Here is a 12431-nt window from a genome sequence, read left to right on the forward strand (position 1 = left end):
TGCGCGTTGGGCTCCCGGGGGCGGCCGGGCCGGGGCCGCAGCTTCGCGCTGGAATCGGGAATCACCCGCGAGCGCCTCCGACACCGCCCGCAGGCGGATGTCGTTCCCAGTAGCGGAGGCTGGGATGTAGGTGTCGCGGCTGAGGGGAACGAGAGGCGGCGGCGAGCAGCGTAGAAGGACAGGGCGCGGGCAGCGCGCGGGTTGAGGGGCGTCCACAGCGCTGCGGGGTCGTGGGGAAGAGAGGGAGCAGGCAGGGGCTGCAGCGAGGCGAGGACTACCGGATGATTGGCAGCGCGTCAGTGGAAAGCTTCCCTGCCCTGAGCAGCCGGCACGCGGAGCGCGAGACGGGCACAAAACGCTCGGTCCGGCTTGAACCGCAGGCGGTGGGTCCCGTTCGGTGATGAGAGAGCGGCACATTACCTGAAAGAAGGTGCAGAGGAGGGGATTGCGGCAGGCACAAGAAAACGAAATAACTCAGCAGCGAAATACAGCGCGTTGCGGATTGTCCGGTCTAAACATTCAGAGCTGCTCCATCAGAGACCTCAGGCAGGGTGAAATTCTGCAGCCTGGCGGGGGAGCTGTACGTGCCATCGATACGGGAGCTGGGGTGCAATTGTCGCCCTGATTTTCAAGCGTTTTCTAAAGCCTTCTGAGTTTACATTCTTGTAGAGAACTTTCCCACACAACTTTCTGTAAACAACCTATTGTTTTGCATTCTCTCATAGAGACAGAGAAATTTGATGTACAGGTGGTTTGTCCAGTGTCCTTGGAGAGGTGGCACATTCACCCTCCAATCCACTGGCACCTTTTGAGAACTATAAAAGATTGGAGTCAGAGAAAATAAATGAGTCTCTTCATCGTGACCAAAGCTGTGGTGGCTCGTTTTTCCTTGTGTCATCTGGTGTCAGTGCAATCTTAAGGTTGCCAGACTGAGTAGGAGGACTCGGTCTTTGGTTGGCAGGTGGCATTTACTCTGCTTCTTCTCAAATAAGCCTTAGGCTTCCCCCTCCCCAGTGCTCAGAAACAGCAGGGAGTACAACCCAAAAACTGTTATTGGTTGGAGGTAGGTATTGCCCAGACCAGTTCTGTTTTACTGATTGTAAGATTAATTCTTCTCCCGTTTAAAATTTAATTGCAATGACAAAAGATTACATTTGGCCTGAAGGAGCTGTGTAGCAACAGTGCATGTAATGAAGGTGTTTGGCAATCAAGTATTTCAGGCTATATGGATAAGGATGCCAAAAAGCAATCCATCAATAATTAAGTTTTCAGTACAAAGTTATAAATATCTAAACACTGCAGACACACTAAGGAAGTTTGACAGTACAAACTGTAATAGTTCCTCAGTAATATTGCTATTACTTTGCCAACTTTGTAATCTGGTGTCACCATTGAACACTGGCTGAAAACCCAAAATAGAACCTTAAATAAACTTTTGGCCTTCCATGAGGGAGCTGGTGTAGATACTGGCATTGAGACTTGGGGAGCAGAATTTGGTAAGACTTTGCTGCTAATAAGCTTAAGGGTGGGCCAGAAAGGATAAAGTAAGCCCCTGTTTCACAGCTGGATCAACCATAATATTTCCAATAAAAATAAAGAACCTGAGAACTTCAAAGATCCCAGAAGAGGTGCCAGTGTAATGGCAGAGGTTTACATATGGCTGATTATCAAATTATGTATCCATAGAGAAATCAAGGTTGCCAGAAAGCAATAAATGCTGGTGAGAATTGCACAATGTTGTCAATGCCCACAATTCTTTGAAGGAGATAAGATGAGATATAATCTAACAGAGTAAATGTGCCTGTTGCTGATTATCTTAACTGCTTACCTTCCAGTCCAAAAGTTTAAAGCAAAGTTTGGTTTGCAGGGCTGTCAGTGAGCTGTGAGCCTTCACTTAGAGAAGGTGAACTGCAGGATTTGCTCGCCTCACTTTTTTTTTTAATTCATCTGTGTGCTGACATTAGCAATTGTCACTTTATCAGTTTAAATCGAGTTTAAGGACCAAACAGCTGGGCAAACACTTCAGCTGTCCAAGTAGTTGCTTTAATTGCTTGCTTTTTTTTTTTTTTTTTTTTTTAATAGCAATTGCAGTAGCATGGAAGGGAATTCTTCCTAATGGACAACTGAGCACATCGGGACTCCTGAGATTCTGCAAGCTCGAGGCAGGCTGGGCTGGAACCATGTCAAACAAGGCAGTGCTGGTGGAGTCGCTGCTGGTGTTCGCCGTGGTGCTGTCGGTGCACGCCGTGGTGTGGGACCGCTTCTCCTGGTGCGCCGTGGCTTTGGCCGCCCAGGCCTTCTACGTCCAGTTCAAGTGGGACCGGCTGCTGCAGCAGGGGGGGGCCGTGTTCCAGTTCCGGGGGGCAGCCAACAGCGGCCTCCTGCCCGCCAGCATGGTCATCCCCCTGCTGGGGGTGGTGATGAAGGAGAGGTGCAGGGCTGCCGGCATCGTCTACTTCGAGCGCTTCGGCATCGTCGTGGCTTCCACGGGAATGCTGCTCGCTCTCTTCCTGTCCGTCCTAGCAGTTGGCATCACCAAACCTGTGCCAACCAACACTTGCATCCTGACTGGTGTTGCTGGCAGCGTAATTATCTACACCATGAAACATTCCTTGACTGTCTCAGAAGTGATAGAGGTTCTAGAAGTGCTGCTCATTTTTGTCTACCTCAGTATGATCTTGCTGTACTTGTTGCCTCGATGTTTTACTCCCGGCGAAGCGCTGCTGGTTCTCGGAGGTGTAAGTTTTGTTCTCAATCAGCTCATTAAACGCTCACTGAATGTAATTGAGGGCAGAGGGGATCCCATTGACTTCTTCCTTCTGGTAGCAGTTGTGGGAGTTGTTCTTCTTGGTCTTTTTTTCACCGTGCTCTTCGTTTTCATGGATTCGGGCACGTGGATCTCCTCCATGTTTTTCCACATGATGACAGCAGTGTTAGGCTTAGGGGTCATCATGCCTTGGCTGTACCGACTGATCCAGAGGAACCCTTTGTTCTGGCTGCTCCAGTTTCTGTTTCAGACACAGACAAGACTTTACCTCCTTGTGTATTGGACTTTCTTGGCTGCCTCAGCATGTGGGGTGGTTTTCTACCAGAATGCTAAGAGATCATCTGAATCTAAAAAACACCAGGCCTCAACTATAACCAGGAAATATTTCCACTTCATTGTTGTAGCTACTTACGTTCCCGGACTAATTTATGACCGCCAGCTCCTCTATGTTGCTGCAGTGCTGTGTCTGGCAGTGTTTATCTTCTTAGAGTACGTTCGGTACTTCAGGATCAAACCTTTTGGACAAACCCTGAGGCATTTGCTCTCTCTCTTCTTGGATGAAAGAGACAGTGGACCTCTAATCTTGACTCATATTTATCTCCTCCTTGGCATGTCCCTCCCAGTGTGGTTGTTTCCCAGATCTTGTGCTCCTAAAGGCACCTTGCCCGGGGCAGGGGCACTGGTCCCCTACTCTGGAGTGTTGGCAGTAGGGGTAGGAGACACCATTGCCTCTGTTTTTGGCAGTACAATGGGAGAAATCAAATGGCCAGGAACAAAGAAGACCTTTGAAGGGACAATGACAGCTATTTTTGCTCAGATCATTGCTGTGGCTCTCATTCTGATCTTTGACAGCAGTGTGAATCTGAACTCCAGCTATGCCTGGATTCTAGCATCTGTGAGTTTGGTTTCTCTTTTGGAAGCTTACACGACTCAAATTGATAATCTGCTGTTGCCTCTCTACCTCCAGATCATGCTCATGGCATAGAAGCACTTCCAGGAACAGAGTTTTCTCCCTTCCTAGAGAAAGGTACTAGAAAATGCACTTCAATGAAAGCTCAAAGCTGATGTTTTGGTACAGCAGAGAAAGCTGTTGAGAACAGAAATGAGAAAGACTAATTTAAAACAAAGATTTTGATTGTTTTTACCCCTGTTGAAAATAGACGGATTTATGTTCTAACAGCAACACGACTGATAAAAGCAGCACTTGTGTTTAATAATCCAATTTAAGTTTCTTCTGGGTGCCCAAGGGAAGAAGAGGTAAGTCAATTAGAGAGGAAAAAATAAACAAGCAAGTCTCTCAGATGTTGCTACCTCTGTACTGTACCTTGTTTTCTGTACCGAGTCCCACGCCTCGTGTTTAATGTGTGAACTCTGATGTCTGTATAAGCACGATGTAAAGCATGTTTGATAATGGGGGGGGCACAGGAACCAGGAACAAGTGTCCAGCTATGTCCAGTCCTCATCAGCAAGAGCCAAAACCACACCACGATGCACAAACACAACTCCAAAGTCAGTATTTGCCACAGCCGAGTTATCCAGGGTGGGTGGTGAAGGTTTGGGGATGTCAGACACTGCTCATTCCAGACCATACTAATAAGAACAGTGGATCTTTAGCCCTGAAGTTTGCTTCAGCAAGAAAAATGTTTTATCTTTTTCAAGATTTAATCTCCAAATTAATTTGGAATGAATATTGGGGAGAGGGGGGGAAATTAAGCTAAGTCACAGCTAAAACTAATTACACATTAATCCTGAAAGCAGAACATCTGTCAAAGTCAATAAAATTTTCTACTATTACACTTTCCTACTTTTCACTTTTTTTTTTCAGCCAGATATTTAATCAAATAACGTATAAAAATGCTTCTATCAACAAATTGACTAAAGCTACTGAATTCCATCCATTTAATTAAAATTACAACTACCATTTTGTGGCCAAAAAAAACACTTCATTTCTATGTATGAAACCCTTCTGTATCAACAGTCTCTTCTCACTGGTTTGCCCATTAGTGTCCATTAGAACAAAACACAAGTGCCCTTCCTGTCTCCAGGGATGTGTCCAAGCAGAAGATTGTCATCCCAGGCTTCTAGTTTGCACCATGAAGTTCACTTCTGACCCTTTTTAAATTCACTTTTGGGAACAGTCTGGGGGAAGTCCAAGGTACCTTACACAACACCGTCCTGCAGGCCATGCCTTGGGAGGGAGCCTAAGACCAGGGGTGGAGTGAAACCAGTGCCTGAGTCAGCAGAATTAGCTCCAGAATCCAGTATTGTGTGTCCCTGCAACAAGCCAGGACTGGAATAGCTGAGAAGCAGCATTGCCCAATTCATCCTCCTGCCTGGGAAGGGCTCCTGGAATTTGGTGCTGCTTTTCCTGAGGATGCCACAGCTGGTTACTAACACAGTAAATTGTCAGGTACTGTGTGGGAAACCAAACTCAGTAACTGCTGGGCTGTTTCCTTCATGTTTAACAGGAAATCCTGCCAATCAATCCAGCTTTTTAAAATCTTATTTATGTACTCAAAGTAGATGGTTGTGGTGCTGGTAGTGGTGCAGGACAAATTATCCCTCCTCAGCAGAATTCTAAATTATTAACTGCTCTTATGGAAGGACATAGACAAAACTTGAGTTGCTTCTGTCACAAGCCACAGCCTTCACCACTGATCTCATAAATTGCACCAGAGAAATTTGCTTTCCTTCCACCCTGCTTCCAACTTTCAAACAAACTGTGGGAAAGGTCATTTTTGAATGCAGAAATTTTGCATTCAATGATCCTGCTGTTGCCATGACCCAGCTCCCCAATTTACTTTTGAAAGGGATGAGTCAGTAAGATTTGGGTCCACTCTACCACAGCCCTCAGCAGCCTTAGGGTTACTCTGATATAATTCCTGTATTGGTGACACTGGGCTCCTGTCTCAGGGTTGCTGCTGCACCAGTGCTGGTGAAATCACACCTACACAGCTTCTTTCAGTTCAGGATACAGACTGGAGCTTGCCTGGGATGTAGCTTGCATTTCCAAACATTACTTGCTCTATCTTGGTTTGGGTTTGGTAAGGTTTTGGAGATAGAAGTTATTCTTGTGCATATTGAGAGTTCCAGCTGCTCACCAGAGTTCCAGCTGCTCACAATTTAGCACTGTCCCCACCAGTTGGAGGTCATATTGTGTCTTCCTCAAAGAAAAGATGATGGAGATGAAAAGAAGAATTTCTATCTTTTTATTTAAGTGTAAAGAGTTTGATTGAGGTTCTTTGTTTCCAACATTTCAACATTAATCTTTAAAAATTGTTGTATTTTTAATCACACTCAGAGAAAACACTCAGCTACTCTCTGCCAGGAGTACTTAGAAGATTGACTATAAAAAGCAGACTTCTTGCTTCATTTCACCCACAACAAGATTGTTTTATATCACTGTTATTCCAACAATAAGACAGAAAACTAGGGGTGAAAATCAAACATCTCCCCACAACATGTGCACTGCATTGCTGGAGTCAACCAGCCAAGAAATGCACTTAAGCTCTTAAACACCGGAAAATACTGAGTATCTACAAGGAGAAATACTTGGTAAGTGGTCCCAGTCAAGGTGCAATGGTCTTCACTGGTTTGTTTTCAAGACTGAAGGTGTTTCCTTACCAAAAGGACTGGGTGACTACTCTCATACTGGCAGGGCTCCTGCTGCAGTAGAAGCTTCTGTCTGCTGCAGGTTTTGGGCTGTTATAATGGTCCTGGTTTTGAGGAGGAGGATAAATTAACATTGAGAGCTGATCTAGTGGGGGTTGCTTTTAAAGAGATTGTGAATGAACAATCAGAAAGGAATATTGATCAGCTATCAGCTATTGACTCCACAAGCCAGTCACTAACTTCAAGTGTAGAGCGATGGAAAAGGCAGTTCAGGAGTTGGCTGGAGCCTAGGGAGTAAAGAAGAGGAGAAAGCAAAACTTCAGAGGCTATTCCAGTTCTGCAGGTACAAAATCAACGCCAGCTGAGGCACTACCAACAAACTGTACAGGCAAGACCCCCAAGAGTTATCCTAACTATTGCATTGGAAAGGCTTCAATTTCCTCAGCCGCTGGTGAGGATCACAACCTTACCAGTTCTCTTTGCTCCAGGTGGTGCCTTTGGCTTCCATCACGTGGAAGGTGAACACGTGGCGAGAGGACTCCGAGCTGTTGAGTTCACTCTTATGGACAACCTCGCCATGGATGAGGATGAGTCCACCTGTGGGAAAGAATCACCTGGGCTGCTGTTTTCCAAAAGATGAGCTCTGGCTTTCCAGTGGGAGGGAAGGTGCAGGGTTAAAATATGATTTTAGCTCCCTTGTGTTTTCTTGAGCTGTGAAGTGCCATGTTTGGGGCTGTTTGTACCTTTACTTATGGGCAGAGGTATGAACTGCTTGTCGTCGTAGGCTGGCTCTGAGCCTACAAACTCTATACATGTTGAGGCACCTGAAGCTGCACGGACCATCCTCCTGGTAATCCCATCTGCAAATCCACAGAATAAGCAAACACACAAAAATTAAACACCTGGCTACATTCTGCACAGCAAAGGAACAATATCAGTGATTTCTCTTGGTAATGATAGGAACTTTATTATTACTATATTCACACTTCCCTTAATAATTTGGGTGGGGTCTTTTTCATTAAGTAGATATTTAGGATTTTCCAGCTGTGGCAGAAATAGATAAAACAGCTGCCTTTTGTTTGCCTTTTTGGCCCCTTCTGTGCATTGCAACAGACCCTTAGGAACACAAATAGTCACACACACATGAAAAACCAACCTTTGGTCCATTTGTGCTTTCTATAGGAGCATAAACCATGATATGAGTACAGCTGGCTCCAGGATTTGAGGAATGAGTAGCTTAAAACCTGAAGAGCATTATGATTACACTCACTGAGTAAATCTTTAAGTGAGCAGAAGTTTAAAGCTGCTCTGTGTGCTCTAGAGGTGGGGAAAAGCAGAACTGTGCTGGTGACCAGCAGTGGTCACACACATGCTCTTACTGGTGTGAGAGCCAGGGATGAACCACAAACAGCCATTCTCCTGTGTGGCATCTTCCAGGGCAATCCAGAACCCCAGGACCCTGCCCAGAGGCTCCGTGTGCAGGAAACTGGCATCCTGGTGTGGTGTCACTGCAAGAAGAGACTGCCATTGGGGTCTTTAATGGGATTCAATTCCTCTAGAAGGACTTCAGGGTTGCATCTCCCTGACTCAGAGCCCTCCCCTGCCCACCCACCTATCACATACATGAAATCTGACATTAAAATACCACCTTTTAGCCTGCTGCAAGTGTAAAACCAGCTCTTTGTTCAAGCTGCATATGACATAGAAACTTTTCTGAAAAAATGTGGATTTCAAAGATTATTTTAAGAAGGTTTGAACCAGCAAACTCACAGGTTTAAGTCTGATTGTGAGCCTTTTCCCTGGTACTATTCCTTTCCTAAAGGAGCATTTTCTGCAGTGTAATATAGAGATAACACAAATCTCACCTTCACCACCAATGCCAGGTTGCTGCAAAGAAAACGAAAAGTGATGTGTGAAGAATTTCACAGCTTCCCACTTAACAGGGTCTTATTTCTTGAGTGACAAGACAACTTGAATTACTGTACCTTGAAGATATACATGCTCTGCACAACTACTGGTCTCTCAAGGCCTAGTTTTCTTCCCAGTTCCTGCAAGAAAATTTTCCAAGATTTATGTTTCCTGCACACTATTTAGCATTATTCTTTGAATATATTAAAATTTCCTTTCACTGACAAAATGACTCCTCTCCTGGGAGTACAGAAAACTAAAATTAACTACTCTGCAATTTATTATTTTTCCCCAAGACCATTCTAGGAAGCAGTAACAGCTCACCTGCACCTTGGGGGAGTGGGTGATTTGCTTGAAGACAGGATCGTAAGCGTGTAGAGCTAAGGGGAAAGACAAGGCTCAGACAGAAGATTTCAGAAAGAGAAGGGAACATGGTAGCCCTCAGTGATGAGCTGCAGACACCACAGCCAAGCAGGATAAATTGCAGCCAGAAACTTTCATCCCTCCCAAGATGGATAAATGTGACTTATCACACCTAAGGTGATAGGACACTTAGAGGTTGTACAATCATCATTAAAGACCATAAATATAATCACTCCCTAGCCACAAACTGCACACACATAAAAACCAGTGTACAACCGAGTGAACAAAATGGAATATTATGTGATTCAGTATTATTATATTATGCAAGTGACAACCATTACACATGACCCTGAGGCATATGGGTGAATTCATCCTTTAAAAACACACCTCTTAAGACCTACCAGAAAAGTGAAGTACTGCAAAAAGGAGCTAGAGCTCATATTTGGTGCCCTTCAGAGAGCCCCAACCAGCAGGTCAGAGTGTGTGCATAGATTCTTGCTACAACCCAGCTCTGACAAATCCACAAAGCAAAGACTCAGAGTTGTGCCTCCAGCTCATCCTGATCAGATTTGCCATGAGGACACATGCTCAAGTCCAGCAGGAGCTGCTCTCAGGCAAGGGATGAGACTTGACCAAAATAAGTAATTACAGAAAATAAGACTAGAGAAGGCTTTTGAATTGTTAAGTTGCTGGCTCAGCAGGAATCTACAGTTGTTTTCACTTCCCTTGAGGAAAAGCTGAAGTGTGACAGAATGGCAGCGGGCCTGGGAAGAGGAGAGTGGTTTTCTGAGAAAACCAAAGAACAAGAACTCTCAGTACTGAATTTCCAAATGTAGTCAAGTTTAGTCTGAACAAAGTTCATATTTGCAGGCACAGAGAATCCTGCTCTCATTTTCCATGTATTGTTGGAAAACAAAAGGGATCAAAATGCAAGTCTAGGAACTGGGAAAGAAGAAGTAGGTCAAACAGACCAGTATGGGTAAAAGGTGTTGGTGACACCACAGGAGGGAGGACAGCTTCAATATCAGCAACCCAGCACAGCACAGGACATAGGGGAGAGTTTGGTCTGTACTGAATGTCACCAGTCTCAGGTGGTAAATTTTTAGAGCAAATCTGTTACATAAAAGAGCCAAGGGCTGAAGTCCCAACTTTCGCATGTCAGTGATTCTGAGCTATTCATCACTGAAAAACCTCTGAGAAGGGGGTTTTTGAAAAGGATTGGGACAGAAGATCCAGTCCTCTGAGAGCAGAGAGTGAGGGGCTGCATGGAGAGAATTGCAGAGACAGTTATGTACAGCGAGCAGGTCTGGAGAAATCCTTGTGTCTCAAAACCACATCTCTTTTGTCCATCCCTCTCCAAACCCCATCCTTTAAACATACCATGGCCAATCTTGCTGATGGACTTCTCCTTTGGAATTAGAAAGTTACCTACAAAACAAAACCATAATTTAACATTGTCTGAAAAGCAGGAATCACTCCTTGAGCTGGAAACTGGCCCCCAATCCCTCACTCAGCTTTTTCCGATCCCCTCTGTGTAGCTAGCTCATTGCAGGGCTTACCTTTCTCATCCAAAACACCTTTCTCAAAAAAGAATCTAATCTTGTCTCCACTGGTTAGGAAATAATCCGAGCTACCCTGCAGGGATAAGAGCCCAGTAAAGACAGCATCCTTGTAAAAACATAAATGAACTTTCAATCAAAGCATTAACACTCACCTGCATCTTTTTCCCACCAAGCCGCAGCATAAGCAAAACACAGTGGAAAATCACTCAAAAAGGCTTTCCACAACACTACATGTCTTTGTGCTGATCAGAGAACCTCTCACACGAGGTTAACCTCGCTTTTCTTTTGCTAGCTGCCTGGAAAATAACCTGTTTTCTGTCGGCAGAACATGTACAAAGGGATCTGTCAGAGCTGCTTGTGGCTACCAGGGGTTGAAAGCACAGCAGAGCCACACATTGATAAGACTCTTGATAAGACCCCAGCAAACATTTGCAAAAAGCTGGAGAGCAAATTCCTCTCCCGGTGTTATGTTTAGTTAGAAGGAAGAGTCCTGTTCCCCCAGAGCAAACCCTGATCAGCAATTTGCCTTTTCCCTTCCTCTTCCCAGCTCTCCAACAGGAGCAGCCCTGCCCTTCTCGGTACCTGCTCCTGGACCTGCTCCTCCTGCTTGGTGGAGAAGGCGGTGCGGCAGTGCGGCGGCACTTCCATCTCCGCGATGATTCTCTGGATCTGGCTCCTCATGCTGTCACACTCCTCTGCACTGAAAAACTGCTCCAGGACAAGGAAGCCATCCTTGTGGAACTGGAAGAGACCGGGTGACTGCTCTTCCCCAGAGTCCCTGGGAGAAGCAGCACAAAGCAAGAGGAAACAGTTCTGGCCCTTTATAGGGTGAAGAGCATCCCAGCTCCAGCTCTGCAGCCAGGCACCATGTTCTTAATTTTTAATTTCAGGAGGGGCTTCTGTTGCAAAAGATTAATTAAGAGGCTGAAATTCCAAACAGTTAAGAACAATCTATTTCAATCCCTCAGTCTACTCAAAACAGAGAAGATCTCATAACTAGAGCCTTTTGTGGTTCAAGCATATTTTATCTAACACCTGTAACCAGCAGCTATTAAACTACCAAGCCCACTAACACAAACAGGGCAATCATGCCTGTGTGCCAAATCAGAATGAGATTCCTTTACAAGCTGGAAAGCTTTGTTCTCTCTAAGGGGAAAAAAAAAAAAAACCCTGGGTGATTTCTCACAGTTCACTACACAATCCTTTACAAAATGAACTCTGCTGGCAGGGAACTCAGTTTCTTTATATAGAATACCCTGGGGATTATCCTTTGCCTGGAAGATTTCGAGTTCAGGGATGAGAGCTGAGCAATACAGACAGAAGGGGCAAAGGAGAAATCCCTCCAAGAGATCTGTGGGACAAGCTGCCCCCAGAAGGGTTTGTAGCCATGACACTCACGCACCAAAATTAACGTAATAGAAGCAGCTGAGGAGAATATGAAATGTTTGTAGAGCAGCTCTTTGCTACACCTGCTGCCAGGTTAATTAGCAGTGACCATCCTACACACTGTGTCACCTGCCTGCACTCTGGACACGCTCCCTCCCTGCAGAGCAGCTCCTTACCTTCTGGATCTGCTGCTGGGTTACGGATGCCATCGGGGCAGAAGCTCCCCAGATCCCACCACCAACACGGCGATGCCACCTGGGCCCTGCAGGGCTGACTCCCCGCCTCTCCACGTGATCCTTGTCCCAGCATGTGATAAAAGCCAGCACTGGGCAGGTGGACTCTTGCACAGCTCCAGAGATTATTGTCCCCGTCACCAGTTCTTTGCTCCTGGAAGGGACATTCAGGACTGCACAGTATTGCTTTGGCTCTTGGTGGTAACAAAGCACACAAACATTTTCTATTCAAGTGCAATCACAAACTTGATGAACATCTGAGCTCCAAGGAGGAATCGCTTTTAATTAATAACCCAGATTTAAAAATAAGGCAGTTAAACTGGTAATCACAGGGGTAAGTAAGATAAGGGAGAGTTAAAATAAGATTAAAGTGTGAAGAAAAGATCAAGATGTCTTAGAACAAAGTTAAAGTACTGATTCAAGGTCTTATAGAGCCCTTTCTGCTTAGTCAGTGAGTCCTGCCAGCACTTCAGCATATCCTCTGAAAGGGCTCCCCAGCCCAGGAGGTGACACACTAAAATGTGGTAAAAAGCTTTCACTGAGGGTTTGGTAAAACCCATAGAGAATACTTCTACTATTTTCATTCACAGCTGCTTCTGG

General features: G+C 45.3%; 2 protein-coding genes across 4 annotated transcripts in view; one reads left to right on the top strand and one right to left on the bottom strand.

Moving 5' to 3' along the window:
- Nucleotides 1-4563, top strand: part of DOLK (dolichol kinase) — a 4650-nt gene extending 87 nt beyond the window's left edge. The window contains exons 1-2 of one of the 3 annotated variants that reach the window (XM_053961937.1): nucleotides 7-580; nucleotides 2083-4563. In XM_053961937.1, coding sequence (XP_053817912.1) covers nucleotides 2181-3752 — 1572 coding nt within the window. In that variant the 5' untranslated portion in view covers nucleotides 7-580; nucleotides 2083-2180 and the 3' untranslated portion in view covers nucleotides 3753-4563. Of the gene's footprint in view, nucleotides 1-6; nucleotides 581-939; nucleotides 1064-2082 lie in introns of those variants that run through there. The other 2 variants (XM_053961938.1, XM_053961936.1) reach the window with 2 other exon arrangements.
- Nucleotides 4564-5999: 1436 nt separating this feature from the next.
- PHYHD1 (phytanoyl-CoA dioxygenase domain containing 1) lies at nucleotides 6000-12059 on the bottom strand. Its single transcript, XM_053962470.1, has 11 exons — nucleotides 11775-12059; nucleotides 10795-10953; nucleotides 10210-10285; nucleotides 10031-10078; nucleotides 8612-8667; nucleotides 8365-8427; nucleotides 8245-8266; nucleotides 7759-7887; nucleotides 7123-7239; nucleotides 6850-6976; nucleotides 6000-6666 (listed from the first exon to the last, which is right to left on the bottom strand). Exons 1-11 carry the CDS (start codon nucleotides 11805-11807, stop codon nucleotides 6621-6623), a joined length of 876 nt encoding a protein of 291 aa, XP_053818445.1. The 5' UTR covers nucleotides 11808-12059; the 3' UTR covers nucleotides 6000-6620.
- Nucleotides 12060-12431: the final 372 nt, after the last annotated feature.

This window comes from Vidua chalybeata, chromosome 21 (genome assembly GCF_026979565.1).
Source record: "Vidua chalybeata isolate OUT-0048 chromosome 21, bVidCha1 merged haplotype, whole genome shotgun sequence".
NCBI classification, from domain to species: Eukaryota; Metazoa; Chordata; class Aves; order Passeriformes; family Viduidae; genus Vidua; species Vidua chalybeata.